This window comes from Micrasema longulum, unplaced genomic scaffold, assembly GCF_059751315.1.
Source record: "Micrasema longulum isolate JH-2025_06_02 unplaced genomic scaffold, ASM5975131v1 h1tg000116l, whole genome shotgun sequence".
NCBI classification, from domain to species: Eukaryota; Metazoa; Arthropoda; class Insecta; order Trichoptera; family Brachycentridae; genus Micrasema; species Micrasema longulum.
In genome coordinates this window covers 19,282-35,156 of record NW_028277322.1, presented here as the reverse complement: position 1 = coordinate 35,156, position 15,875 = coordinate 19,282, and the positions used below count along the sequence as shown (strand labels likewise).

At 38.2% G+C, this 15,875-nt stretch overlaps 1 protein-coding gene across 2 annotated transcripts; it reads left to right on the top strand.

Moving 5' to 3' along the window:
- The first annotated feature begins 364 nt into the window (after positions 1–364).
- Positions 365–14,686, top strand: LOC148284476 (uncharacterized). Of its 2 annotated transcripts, XM_088239471.1 has the most exons (3): positions 365–546; positions 11,339–14,019; positions 14,076–14,686. In XM_088239471.1, the coding sequence occupies exons 1-3, from the start codon at positions 499–501 to the stop codon at positions 14,296–14,298; spliced, it is 2,952 nt and encodes a 983-aa protein (XP_088095597.1). In that variant the 5' UTR covers positions 365–498; the 3' UTR covers positions 14,299–14,686. The 2 variants fall into 2 exon arrangements, with proteins under 2 accessions (XP_088095597.1, XP_088095592.1); XM_088239466.1 differs by having other exon boundaries at positions 11,339–14,686.
- The last annotated feature ends 1,189 nt before the right edge of the window (positions 14,687–15,875 follow it).

Sequence of the window (15,875 nt, the reverse complement as noted above, 5' to 3'; positions counted from 1 at the left end):
GCATTACGGACTATGATTGGTTAGCGAGCTATGTTTTGATTGGTGCGCGTGTCAGTCATAGATAATTCAGATTTAAAAATCTTATTAGTACTTTTTCTGTTGTTGGAAACGGGGTACGAAGTATAAATTGTAAAAGGCCTATTTGTTCAGGATTACTTCCTGACAACTATTCGTAAGAATCATCCTCAAGTTTTCTCGCAATTTGAACCAGTCTGTAGATTTCAACAGATTGTTGGTCTACGGGCAATCAATCAATACCTTCTATTAGCCTGTTTGCCAGTTATTGCCTCTGCAACTTGCACAAACACGGCTGAGTAAATAAATTAAGAATACTAAGTAAAAAAGCTGCCACTCGCTTTAGACCAGTGATGTGGTTGAGGATTTAGCGTTATTTATCCAAGGGGTCGCGAATCTCAAAATAGGGAGTTTCTAAAATAGTTCGTTTCGCACAAGCTACTAGTATCGACACAACCGGCAGTGACCACGCTGACTACCAAGATGAAGCTGGCACCTCTAATTGGTGCACTGTTCCTATTGATTTTGAACGTGAGTACTGATCCACATATTCATCGACGCACCTGGATGGAATCCTTTTGCAATTAGACGTTCTAAAAAATTAAAAATAATTGGTACCCTTTAACTATATTTTATTTGATAGAATTAGAAGCAAACTTTAAAATCTCAACCAAAAACGGAGAAATTGGTTATTGATGCTAAAATAAACTATACTTAAAAACCTACCAACCTACCTAAATAATAGCGTAATTCAAAATTGTCTCTAAATCTTGCAAAAACAGATTTTATGTCACGCGACACCGCAAACTTAGCATTCTCCATTGAGTTGGTGAAGCATAATTACAAATCATACAATTATTTTTTCAAAGTATTTTGAAAATATCTCTCGAGATTTCTAAGTTTGCTCCTATTTCACCGGCCAATTTTTTGATTTTTTTGTTCACCGACAGCCATAAATAATAGTGTCTCTTTTCACTCACGCTCATCACAATTTTTCTATGAACTTATTTTGCTAACATTTCGTCTTTACATTCAAGCCGCGAAAAATAACAAAACTCGGAAATTTTAAAAGCTTTCATTGTGCCGCTCACGGCAATTCAGTCACCAAATCCAGACGGTCAGTACCTTGAACTTATTCTAGTGATAGTTATATAATAAAATGTTATATGTAGTTCGAAATAATTACCGTATTCATCGGACCATAAGGCGGCCTCCGTGGTGTAGTGGTCAAGACGCTTGACTCACGCACGGAAGGTTCCGGTTTCGATTCCCGGTGAGGACTCAAAAATTAAAATGTGATTTTTCTCAAGCCTGGGTGCTCTGTGATGTAATTCACCACTGTAATTGGGCTTCCTGGCCTGCTGTGGTGCAAAAATAAATAAATAAATACTTTTAAGCTGTGACCATTGATTTAAAATGAGAGCAACTCGATAAATTTGGACGACTTCAGAATACATGCATAAGGTTTATTTTTGGCCTTAGGAAATATGACCACATTTCTGATTATCGTAGCCAACTGAAATGGCTCAAAATTTGACAACGGGGAGACTATCACTACCTCTCACGTCTGTTCAATGTACTTCATAGTCCTAACGCTCCTATATACCTCTGTCAACGCTTATCAGTTCATGGTTTACCTCTTCGTTCTAATTCTCAAAGCACTCTCTTAATACCTATCCACAACTGCTTTTTCTTCTCTAACTCATATAGTGTCCACGCGTATGATAGTTATTTGTGATTGAGCTACTGGGGTGGTATTCTGAATCTTCTCTACCCCGCGAGAGCGATTAATTTGCGGATTTATATTTTTTGCGTGCGTTCACACTTTGCTTCATATATGGCCACTCTGATGATTAAACGTCAAAAAAATATGAACACGTGAAATCAAACATGATTATTGCGACCTCAAGCATTACCCAAAACACAACAACAACAAACCATCATGCCGTTTCTCCGTAGGAGTAGGCGGAGAGGATAGAACGCCATATCACCCTTTCTTTGCATACAGACTTCGCTTCCTCTACATTCATACATCTTCTCATGCTCGCACGTCGATTATTCCTACTCTCGACATTTCCATATTCAAGTATTTGATGGACTTGGTCGTGCCATGTCTTTCTCGGTCTTCCTCGTTTTCTGCATCCATCAACATTCGCATCGTAGATCCTTTTGGCCGTAGTAGACAGAGAAGACGGACCGCTACACGCGTCTATCCTGACACATTCCTAGCTTCTTCCACATTCCTTGTCATCATGCCCTTTGATTGTGCCCGCTTTTGTCGTGAGCAGGCTTAAAATTTTCATTTATTCCATGCCACGTCTTTCTTGGTCGTCCACGTCCTAAGTTACCATTCATTCTAGCCATATATATCTGTTTTACAATTTTTCGTCATCCATTCGCTCTACGTGACCAAAACATTTCAGTGATCTTCTCTTAACTCTTGTGTGGCTGTGATGTCACACTAGTCAACATAGGATACAAGACTCAGTATATGTATTTTTGTAATCATCAAATGGACATCTTTACACCGGATTTTGAAAGTAAGATTTGTATAACTAAGCTGGATGTTAATATAAAAAATATTTATCCTTGCTTCGCGAAGAATTAATGTACGCTAATTCAGCAACACATCTCCATAAGAGAGAGCACGAAGATAGAACTCATAACAAGGAAGACAGAGACGCTGTTCTTTAGTGGGTGTTGTGTAAAATCTATGCCGTCTTCAGTCGGTTGATGACAATGGTGGGGGACGCACGCGCGTAATATAAGCGGCGTATTTATGATTTTAAATTTGCATAAATTATGAAAAAGGAATTATTAAACAGTACGTCTCCATGTTTTTTTGTTCAAATGTCAGAACTTTAGAATATTCTTAAATGAGTTAATCTTATCATTTACACCTGTCTCAGATTTGTACTCTCGCCTGATTTCACAATTCGTAACCCAGTCATGCTTTGATTTCCCTCACGTTCGTCTTAGCGACCCCATTTCGACCGCGTTCACTCAGCTTTCATCCTCCCTCGACCAGTTCCATGTTTAACTTCCGTACATGAGTGTTGGGACTACGATTGACATATTTTATTAGCAATTACTGTGCTAAATCCGCCGTTCATTTTGTTGCCCGCATTCATTCTCCCTTCAACGTCCTTTTCTCTTCCATCTCTTGTAAACACGCTTTCCAAATACACACGTTCTTTTACTTGTTCAAGACACTCATTGTTTACATTTATTATGCATTCGGAAAATTCATAACAAAAATTACAAAAAACATGTTTTACGAAACAGTTAATTGGCTTAAAAAAATAACACTTTGATCAATGTATTTTTGTATCGCACCACTCGCCTAGGAAACCAAATAATTAACAAATGTACTGGAAGGGAATTAAAAAATATTCCTTATTTTCTATTATATGCGGCTATTTGTGCTCAGAACACCGCATCGGGATATATATTTCGGCTCGTCTCTTTTCATTTATTACGCGAAAGTAAGAACACACCCATGTTTCTAATAGCAGTCCAGGACTATTAAACAATGCAAAAAATTATAGCGCCACGCCAGATGGCAGATGAACATGTGGCATTTTTTTGCTGGTTCGCGGAATTTGGCGTTGCCATGCGTTATCTTTAGTTTCTTTGCTACCGAATCTCAATACAAATTAACGCAATTACTTACCTTGTTCTGGGATTCTTCCAACCTTGATGTTCGAACTTCTCTCTCGCAGCAGGCTCGATCAGATCCTGTGGTCAGATCGGCACTTGTCGGTTTCTTGATTATTGATTCATACGATAACACGACACAGGATATTGGAATGAATGAGAATATTAAATTCAGTTGTTATGTAGTGGAAAAATAAACTTTAGATAGTTAAGTATTTCACATCAAAATCAACAGAAAGAGAACCCTGCAATAAAAGATATTCCATCAATGTACCTTCGTATACAAGACTTATCTTTTGGAGACTATCCATTTTAGCAAATATGTTGACCTAGCTTTTGGAATCGTTGGAAACGATTCACCCTTACTTACTGAGTTAGATGCTAAGGTTGGAAGAGAGGACACAGATAAAGACGATCCTAAATGGACGCTATGATTGGCCTTCCTCTGACAACAAACTCCTCTCCAGCAGAATGGTTTCAAACTATCATTTACCAATTATACTTGTCCAATCCATCTAGGGCAACCGAATTGAGGAACAGAGGAGATTTAATAGAGGCATACAAGACCCTTCATGGTCACCATGACTGCCCCCGGTAAGATACGTATCAACTCAACCCGAGCGACGATCACTGGAAACTCTATCCGACCCAGGAACAAAATTTTTCTGCAGCAGAGTGGTTTCAGACTGGAATCATTTACCTAGCATACTTGTCCATTCCACATAGGACATTCGTATTAAGGAAGAGACGAGACTTGATAGAGACATGCAAGATTCTAAATGGTCACTATTACTGACCACTGCAAAAGATGTATCAAATTAACTCGATCACCCATCTCTGGAAACCCAAGAAATAAATTTCCTCTCCAGCAGAATGATTTCAGAATAGAATCATTTACTAAACATACTTGTCCATTCAACCGAGGACTACCAATTAAAGGAAGCGAGGAAACTTGACATACAGGATCGAAAATGGTCACGGTGACTGCCCCTTGCAAGAGATCTATCTGTTTAACACAAACACCCATCATTATTAAACAATGCAAAAAATTATCACCCCACTCACCAGATAGCCAGACGCTCGAATATTGCGTTTTTTGCTGGTTCGCGGAATTGAGCGTTGCTATACGTTTTCTTTAGTTTCTTTGCCACTGAACCCCAATACAATTTAACGCAATATATACGCAAAGTATAATACATATGAATTACATCCCCGGGAGTTACTACAACTCAATTCGGGACTTAGATAATGCTATCATTTTTAAAACAAAAACCCATATTAAGAACAACAAGGAAACAAAGCAAGTTAATATAATACAGCAATATGTAAGCCAAAAACCTTTTCTCACACAAACAAAATAAATATATAAAAACGCTTCCAAGAATGAGGGAAGTGGTAAATCTAGAACTAAGGGAGATAAGGTCGTTAACACCACATGCCAGGCAGACGATGCAGCCATAGTTGCAGTGGCAATTCCTGGTGATTAGGACATATCCATTTTAGTTAGTAAAACATCTGGATGCCTAAAAAAGGTCGTATGGTACGATAAACGCATGCGGATTGGAAGCAAGATCCGGATATACAAAACGTGTGTCAGACCAACATGGTGTGTGCAATAGAGACGAGGCTAGTAACATTAAGAAAAAAACTTATTACAGGTGAACGTCGCTTTACGCCGGGGTTACGTTTCGAAAGACACCGGCGTCAAAAAAATCGGCGTAAAATGAACACAAATATATTGGAAGATATAATGTAAGGTTCTGTGTCAAAATTCTAAGAACAATCTTACATATTTATTTAATACATATCCTATATATATATTCAAAATAAATTATAAGTGTATTTAATAAATACAGTATTCGTTTACAAAATAAATAATAATCACTTGATAATTATTTTTTTTATAATAAATACTAACTCACCAGTTCGTCGGTACTAAATTAAATTATCAATTGTTTTTGGAAAAAACATCCAATTTAATTTGCTTTGATTGCTGCTCCTTTCTTGCAGAATCATAGTATATACTACAAATATTTTGATATTCTTTTAATTTTAGTAATAATAAAATAAAAAATATAATCATACCTTTTATTTTTCTTAAAAACAAAACGAAAACTAACTCGGAAATAATTTCGCGCACACAATAGGCTGCTCGCGTACACGGTAATAGAATAAAACAACGTGTGAAAGTGTGTCTGCTATTAGAATCGCGGCGCCTACTGTCATCTGTTGTCGGCTGAACCGGGGAATCCCACGCCGGCACCAATCGACGTAAATCGAACCGTCGCAAAACGACGTTTACCTGTACAAATAAAGCTAAGTTTATGAAAATATGAAATAAAAAACTCCCTATTTCACCAACAATAGTGATGGATGAAGAAATAATTGAAGGAGGTGAAAGAGATGAAATATTTGGGGATTATTATAGATTCTAGACTGACTTTTTCCTAGAATACGAGATGTGACGAATTAGAAAGCAAGGAAAGTTTCTCTTATGTGAAGAATCAAAAGACACGTAAGGGCATATTAGTGCAGGATGATATTATGACAGTTCGTCAACCGATATATTTTAATGTAATGTTTTTTGTTCACAAAATGATTTATTTATTTATTAACGGACATTGTCCATGTATACAATTTATAGGGTTTAAATATTACAATAAAAGAATAGTTTAAAACATAAAAAAATAAAAAAAGCATTGACTTTAGTGCTCGTTGAAATCCTTGTAAACTTAAACCAAAAATGCCCAGATCTTGTCTTGAGTTAACAATACGACAAAGACGGTTAATTGGAGAATTAAGGCCACAATTTGTTCTATGTTAACCGATGAACAGTACTTCATTGTTTCTCAACCTACGAGTCGGAATATTGAATTTTACTTGTCCCAGTAATGGTGGAACATCGATTATACCATTTAGTTTGCCGAACCTATACATGGAATCAATATTAGTTCTACGTTTTTGTAGACTAGAAATATTTAACATTGACCTTATATCAGCATAATAATAATTACCTCTCTCTAGTCCGAGCATCCACGCTACTTTTCGAAGCAAGCGATGTTGGACTGATTCAATGTGATTTATGCAATTGATATAGAATGGAAACCAGACCACGGAGGCATATTCAAGAGGGCGAATAGTTGAGCAAAGAGTTTTGATTGTACGGACATTAGTAAAATCAGAGGATATTCTGTTAATGAAGCCAATTAATTTCAGTGATTTATTTACCGTATTATCTATATGCTCGTTGTGTGTCAGTTTATAGTCCAAATCAACTCCTAAATCTCTGATGGACTTAACTACATCAATTTTGGAGTTTTCTATTAGGTACTCGAAGGAAATCGGTTGTTTTGTCCTATAAAATTTAATTATTTTGCATTTTTTAATATTTAGTTCTATAGTCCTCAAAATGTAGCTTGATTAGAATGACAGCTGTCAAACTAATTTAATTAGTGATGGGAAATTACTGATCACTAATCAAATTGATTTTATCGGTTATTTCATGCAATCATGAAACTCTGTTTCCGAAAATTGATATAAAAAACGCAAAAACAAGCCTATTATAGTGTGTTTAACACAATTATTCACCAAAAAATTAGACATTTATACTTTTCTCATGAACAACATCAAATAAATATTTTTTTTATTTGATCAATTTACATTGATCAATTAGTCCCATTTCTAACGTTTTTGCAAAATGATGAAACCTTGTATGAACGTCGTTAATAATAAAGTTTATTTTAGTTTTAAAGCTGAATTTATATTTTCATGTTGATTTATGTTTTAAGCATTGTATTAAAAAAATTAATTAACACGCCAGATACAAATGATTTTTCGTGTGTCAATATAAATAACTCATTTGACGTTACTACAAAGTTATGCCGTCACCTTTTCTGACAACTGTCATTCTAATCATGTTACATTTTTAGGACTATAATTTATTAACAATATTTTGAGTTTGTCCAAATTTTTGTAGACAAGGACTGGATTCAACTCCCTAATATACCTGGTCCATGAAGAAGTATAGAAATTGAAAAAATAACATTTTCAGGCGTTGCCTAGTATGTAGGTGAAATAATTCAATTAGATGAATCTCACCCGCATAAATAAAGGTTTCAGCTCTTCAACTTCACAAACATCAACAGATGAAAGAATTGAAGGAATATAGATGTTCAAATATAGACAGAATGGTGAATGTTACACAATGTGTAAAGTGGCCACTTAAACCAGCCATTGACAGGTCATAAGCCCTGTAGATGCCTAGACTTCTAAATTACCTTCTCTTAAATGTTCTCGATCTCTGTTGTAATATGTTACTATAATTTATTGACTTTACACCATTGGTTAAAAGAATTAATGTCTTATTGAAGAAGAAAACAGTCTTGTTAGTTTGAATTATTTTGAGAATTTTGTTGTAGTCCGCGAAGAGCCAAAAGCGAGAGTTAGAGAATGATTTAGCAACATCATTAATAAACAAATGATTAATGGTTATTCGTCAGAGAGTTGACTCAAAGGGTTTTTTTTTTCAAATCAACGTAAGCACAAATATGAAACTAGGAATAAAAATAAAAAAAGGCTGCCATTTCGTCAGAAGACAAAGACACAGAATTCATTAACGCACCGAGCTGTGCAGTTATATTATAAGGAAATATCATTGGAAATAACAGAAGAAAAACCATTAATTTTATTTAAATGTAAGAAGAAGTAAGTTAAAAGATATGTATGTAGCAGATAAGTTAGCTCTTAAAAGTAATAGTATTCGGGTTGGCTTTAAAGAAGTATTTTTTTGTGGGTTTTCCAAAATAATGGATTAATGATTTTTGGACGAAAATCATTGTATTGAAGGGGTTTTCTTTGTTTACAATGAGTTAGTACATTAATTAAGTAATTTAACATGGACTTTACCCTTGTGTATCTGTTTTTTTTATATTTACTATGTAATGGGTATCGCAAATCCGTCTAACTTCTTGACTCTAGATTCTGCCTCTTTTGGGTTTCCCTGCGATTGCCTTTAGTACTTTCATCTCTGACGTTCTGAGCAGTTATTTGGTTTTTCTATTTAGTTTTTCTAATTGGTTTTTCGTATTTTTTATTTTCTCTCTATCGATCCTCGCCTCTGTTGTATACACCATGATTTGGTCTGACACACGTTTTGTATATCCGAATTATGTTTCCAATAATCATGTATTCATTGTACTATACGAAATTTCTTAGGCATCCAGATGTTTACGAACTGAGATGGACATGTTCTCATCATCACTATGGCAGCATCATCTGCATGGCATGTGATGTTAATGACCTTATCTCCCTTAGTGGATTCACTACTTTTTTATTCTTAAAAGCGTTTTTTATATATATTTATTCCGCTTGTGTAAGAAAAAGTTTTAGGCGTTGTGCTATATTTAGTTATAAAGGTGCTAAACTTGCTTTGTTTCTTTGTTGTTCTTAATATGTGTTATTTTCTTAACGTTTATATTATTTATGTCCCGAATTGAGTTGTTGCAACTCCTGGGAATGTAATTCAACGTATTATACTTGTAAAATACTTTGTGTTATATGATATATAAATAAAAAATGACAATAATCAGTCTGTATTTTAATGATAATTAGACTTACGTTAATATAAGAACATTCATGTTTGTACAATTTTAAGACTCAATTAAAAAATATTATCAATTAATACAATTAAATAAAGTACGAAAACAAATTTGAAACACAAAACAGAGTATATATTATTACTTTTTATATTTATAGAAACTATATTAAAAAATATCATTATTTAAAATTAATATTCTTTGATCGCTGCACTTTGAGATTTGTCTTCGCTTATTAAAATAACTGTATTAAAATACAGTATGTTACGCAACCTAAGCATACTGGACAGAGGAAAATAGATTTTGTCAAAGTTTCCGTAGATTTTCAGGTGTCGCCAATTCCTGCATTTAAAATTCGACCGTTGAATTTTTCCAAATATTTGTCTATTGACCATTATTCTTCGGTGTCATAATTTTTAAATGTCATCGCAGTATTTATTATATTATTGCTATATTTCTCTGTCACTTTCGAGAGCCAATCAAATATTAATTCAGCTTTTAATCCAGTTATGCTGTTAGTCTTGCGTCGGTTAAATATTGATTCAAGTTTCCCCATCACAATGGACGAGTGTTTGATTTGCATATTTGCTTGTACCGACTTGTGCCTCGGCAAACATCGCTCCGTGTCCACTTAAGTTTGAGCGATTTCGCATTTTGCAAGTTTATGATCTCAGCTGATTTTGGCTGCAAATTCTTGGCAAACAATCGAAACAGCTGTTGAAAATAATCGTCGCTGTTAAATCATCAAATCGTTCAGACTTTGTGTAAATCTTAGACACTTGTCAAGTCCGTTTTGAGTAAACAGTTGCTATCCAAAATGCCAACAAATGGCCGCAAAGACGATGCACTGATGTAAGATCTGAATTTGGTACAAAACTGTCCAGTTTCACACAATTTTGCTTATTTTTTTCCAAGCTTGGAAAGCACATTATATGCACTTTGATAGGGTATTTTTTTATATACATATACAATCTTTGCATGTAAATGGTTTTTTTAGACTCTTTAAGTGTGCGATAATCAATAATTTCATTCATAAATTTCATTTGCTTTGTCAAAAACGGCAGTTTCGTAAGTTGGCAATAAATTTAGTTACGCGAGTCCAAAAGTGATGCATTCATATAAATGTTGGTAATGCCATAGGTCATAGCTTTAACTTCACTAAAATCAACAAATTGAAGAAATATGAATGTTCCAGCAAATGGTGAATGTTACACAATGTGGCCACTTAAATCAGCCAATGATAGGTCATGCGCCCTGTAAATGCCTAGACTTTGTTAATGTTTTCCCTTTTTGTTGCAACAAAAAAATAGTTCCAATTATTTTTTCTATTTAAAATGACATCTTTTGTATTCTTCGTACGTTTAGACAGAGATTCTGTTATTTCGTCGTAATTTTTGTTTAATCTTTACCAGGACGATGTGCATTCAATCAAAGAAATAATTTTACATCATAATATAAAGTAAAAGTATAAGAATATACACAAAATTGTCGGTATAAGAAGAAAAGCAACAAATCTAAAAATAAGAGAGATTGTTTAAGTAATGGCGCACTGGGCACTGCATTTGTACACCAATCGCAGCACTTCTTGAACATTTCTGTTACTTGAAGGTAAGATGATCAGTCTTAGGCTTCAAGAGCCAGTCCAGGGACTATGAGATATTTTAGTGTATAAACACCTTTTTAAATCAATATTTTATGTTAACTATGTCGGGAATCGCACCCAAAATATCTTGCATGGTAGGCGGACGCGCTGATCACTTAAATGAAAATCACAAGAACGCAAATACTCATTTTATAAACAAAACAAACCCAAATAGAGCATAGTTTTTCCAGATACTTTTGAAAAAAGATCCTAAAAACCAGAGTATACGTCAATATAATTAAGTCGGATTTCTTCGGGATGTTTACAGATTATTCTGGCTCTCACAAAAATTTCGATTAAGATTAGTTTTACGTATGCCTTTTACCAAATAGCGAGAAATTGTCAAGGGACCGTAAAAGTATTAAATTTTATGCGGAGTCACGATTTATTTGCAACGAATTAATCGGCGCATTTGTCTTTTCTGTTACAGGTCAATACGATCCAATGTCATGATGCCGAAGCATCTTCAGCGGCCACAAGTTGGTGCGATGAGAACGGATGCTACACCTCAACCGGAGCTAGTGCAGGAGATGCCATGGCTTCGAGTGCAGCCTGCGCTGGCTCTGACGGAGCTCAAGCTGTAGCCTATGCCGGAGCCGGTTCTGAATCCCATTCTGGTGCCCACTCAGAGGCCCATTCCGGAGCTCACTCGGAAGCCCATTCCGGAGCTCACTCGGAAGCCCATTCCGGAGCTCACTCGGAAGCCCATTCCGGAGCTCACTCAGAAGCCCATTCCGAAGCTCACTCGGAAGCCCATTCCGGAGCTCACTCTGAAGCCCATTCCGGAGCTCACTCGGAAGCACATTCCGGAGCTCACTCAGAAGCCCATTCCGGAGCTCACTCAGAAGCTCATTCCGGAGCTCACTCAGAAGCCCACTCCGGAGCTCACTCAGAAGCCCACTCCGGAGCTCACTCCGAAGCTCACTCCGGCGCCCACGCAGAATCCCATTCGGAAGCTCATTCGGGAGCCCATTCTGAAGCCCACGCTGAATCCTGCGCAGTAGCACACGCAGGAAGCTCTCACGAGCATCACGAACATCACGAAGATCATGATCACCATGACCACTCTTGCTCGCACGAGAGTCACCACGTGGTCTCCCATCACCATGGAAGCGACGAACATGGCAATGCCTGGGAAGTTCACGAACAGTGGTCCGGTAGTGACAGCGGCAGCTTTAGTTGGGAATGGGAAGGACAACTCAACGGTGGACACAGTAAGAAGAAGATCAAGAAGTCCAAGAAGGTCTACGGTCTAGACTACGACTTTGACTACGATAACTACGGCACAAAGGTCCACAAGTCACACAAATCAACCAAAATTATCGGAGGACTCGGCGATGTCATCCACAAGAAGAAAAGCCATCACCACTCTTACAAGCACCCAGGACTGTACGGAGACTATTCTGCATCTGTCAGCGTTTCCGTTTCCGTCTCCATCGAAAACGACTACGATTATGGAATGATTCCAAGCTGCAAGAAAGGAAAGAAGAAGAAGTCTACAACCATCATCTACAACGAACCAATCATTGAGCACTTCAAGGTGTCCCATTCCGTAAGCATTTCTGGGTCTAGCTCAAGTTCAAGCGAAAGCTCTCAGCGACGACGCATCCGCCACCACAAGAGGAGATTCCCAATCAGGTACAGGAAAAGCAGAAAAGTCAAGAAGTGCGCCACCACATGCAAACCAAAGCCTACCAAGTGTCCCAAGTTGCACGAAGACCATAGCGTCAGCATCAGTGTCAGTACCAGCGTGGAAGTGCACAATGATTATCCCGTAATAAAGCGCGGAATCGGACACCCAAGATGCGACTCATGGATCAAACGATTCCTCCAACTGCTGTTCATCCTCAACGAAGATAGTAGCTCCTCCTCATCAAGCGACTCTGATGAATATTCACCTATTCTGTCCAAGTACCGCAAATGTCACCACGGAAACTTCGGATGGCAAAACAAATGCAGATGTCACGAAAGTGAATCTGACGAGTCTGTTTCTATCTCCATCAGTGTTTCTAATGAGCGAATCGTCAAGCCATGCAAGAAGACCACATGCGCCCCAACAAAGTGCCCAAAGACCACATGCTCCACAACAAAGGCATGTACTCCCAAACCTGTAGAAGAATGCGCTTCATCTAGCGCTTCAGCATCTAGCTCCGCTTCATCAAGCAGCTCATGCGATGACTCCAGCTCTTCAGCATCTAGCTCCGCTGCATCAAGCAGTTCGTGCGATGACTCCAGCTCTTCAGCATCTAGCTCAGCCTCCGCAAGCAGCTCCAGCTCAGGCGATGATTCCAGCTCTTCAGCATCAAGCTCAGCCTCCGCAAGCAGTTCCAGCTCAGACGATGATTCCAGCTCTTCAGCATCCAGCTCCGCTTCAGCAAGCAGTTCTAGCTCAGACGATGATTCCAGCTCTTCAGCATCCAGCTCAGCTTCAGCAAGCAGTTCCAGCTCAGGTGATGATTCCAGTTCTTCAGCATCCAGCTCTGCTTCAGCAAGTAGTTCCAGCTGCGATGATGATTCCAGCTCTTCAGCATCCAGCTCAGCTTCAGCAAGTAGTTCCAGCTGCGATGATGATTCCAGCTCTTCAGCATCCAGCTCCGCTTCAGCAAGTAGTTCCAGCTCGGACGATGATTCCAGCTCTTCAGCATCTAGCTCCGCTTCAGCAAGCAGTTCCAGCTCAGATGATGACTCCAGCTCTTCAGCATCCAGCTCCGCTTCAGCAAGTAGTTCCAGTTGCGATGATGATGATTCCAGCTCTTCAGCATCTAGCTCCGCTTCAGCAAGCAGTTCCAGCTCAGATGATGATTCCAGCTCTTCAGCATCTAGCTCCGCTTCAGCAAGCAGTTCCAGCTCAGATGATGACTCCAGCTCTTCAGCATCCAGCTCCGCTTCGGCAAGTAGTTCCAGTTGCGATGATGATTCCAGCTCTTCAGCATCCAGCTCCGCTTCAGCAAGCAGTTCCAGTTGCGATGATGATGATTCCAGCTCTTCAGCATCTAGCTCCGCTTCAGCAAGTAGTTCCAGTTGCGATGATGATGATTCCAGCTCTTCAGCATCCAGCTCCGCTTCAGCAAGCAGTTCCAGTTGCGATGATGATGATTCCAGCTCTTCAGCGTCCAGCTCCGCTTCAGCAAGCAGTTCCAGCTGCGACGATGAATCCAGCGCTTCAGCATCAGCATCCGCTTCATCGTCAGCGTCTTCAGGCTCTCACGAGCACGGCCACGGGCACGGACACGGGCACGGACACGGACACGGACACGGACACGGGAACAGCAGCGAAGAAGGCGGATCTTGCTCCTCGGCTTCAGCCAGCGCATCCAGCTCCGCTGGCAGTGGCGAGTCACACTCTTCCGCATCCGCATCCGCATCGTCATACTCAGAAAGCGGAGATGACGACGAGTCTTCAGCCAGCAGCTCAGCCAGCGCATCCAGCAGTTCTAGCTCCGGCGACGACTCAGAATCATGCGCGTCCGCCTCGGCTTCTTCCTCCGCGGGAGGAGACGATGACGACTGCTCCTCCAGCGCATCCAGCGCCGCTAGCTCCAGCTCCGGGGGCAGCTCCTCCAGCGCGAGTGCAGCCAGCTCAGCCGGAGACGGAGGCAGCTCCGCTTCAGCATCAGCAAGCGCATACGCTGAATCAGACTAAACGAAATAATCCAATAGTACAATCAAATCTAATAACACCTCATTGATATTATCTGCTTAATAAACTTTTTATGAAATAACAAAACTTGTAAAATTATAGTATTTAACACTAATAAATCAATACAGTACATTAAAATTATATTTATTTTCATTGGATACACATTAAGCTAATGCATGCAGGTTAGGGTAGGCCGATGATGTGTGAAGTTTTTTTGTTTTTTCAGACATCAAAGTGAAATGGGTCTAAAAGGTTGCATTTTGGATCACTTGAACGTAAAAATTATTTTAAAAAATATTCTCAACTCAACCGAGGTTTGAAGTTTATCATAGTATTAACAGTTTGTTGATTATCTTTATAGGAAAAAAAATTGTAAGTAAAGATATAACTTAATCACATTACAAATTCGAACGCGTTTCGAAACTACCGAAACGCAAAAAGTTTACACTCCGCGAACTGATTCCGTTGAGCGCCTGGCTAATATTGACGCAAACAATGGCTCATTAAAACAATGCTACCCATTTATTACAAAACAAAGTGCAACTCACGCCCTTGGATGCTTATTTAATAAGGTTTAATGCACATTATAAAAATTTAATTTGACTGATTTTCTTACTTAAATACGAAATGACAGCCGTAGCGCAAAAAAAAATGACGTTGAGGACCAAAAGTAGTATCAATTATTTTTTTGCATTCCGAGTAATCCAAAGGGCAACTTTTTAGACCCCTTTCCTTTTGAAATTCGGAAAAAAAATTATCGACCCATCCTAATGAAGGTATATGTACAAATAATAAGCATTATGTGTTTTGTTTTATTTATTTCGAATGCAAACAGATGAACAGGCGTAGCTTATACTTACAGACTATTAAGAGATAAATCATACCTAACATATTACAACTAAGGTGAAGAACATTTCAGAAAAGGTAATATAGAAGTCTAGGCATCTACAGGGTTTATGACCAGTTATTGGCTGGTTCAAGTGGCCACTTTACACACTGTGTAACATTCACCATTTGTTTGAACATCCATATTTCTTCAATTTGTTGATTTTAGTGAAGTTAAAGCTATGGCATTACCGACATTTATATGAATGCATCACTATTGGACTCGCGTGACTAAATTTATTGCCAACTTACGAAACTGCCGTTTTTGACAAAGCAAATATTGCAAATGAAATTATTGATTATTGAACACTTAAAGAGTCTAAAAAAACATTTACATGCAAAGATAGTATATGTATATAGAAAATACCCTATCAAAGTAAATATAATGTGCTTTCCAAGCTAGGAAGAAAATTGTATGTAACTGGACAGTTTTGTACCAAAT

What these genes read in the sequence shown, in the direction of transcription:
- LOC148284476 (XM_088239466.1), top strand. Translation starts at nt 499, where the DNA reads ATGAAGCTGGCACCTCTAATTGGTGCACTGTTCCTATTGATTTTGAAC. An exon ending in TGTTCCTATTGATTTTGAAC is followed by an intron (nt 547 to 11,338) that starts GTGAGTACTGAT and finishes TTTCTGTTACAG; the next exon opens with GTCAATACGATCCAATGTCA.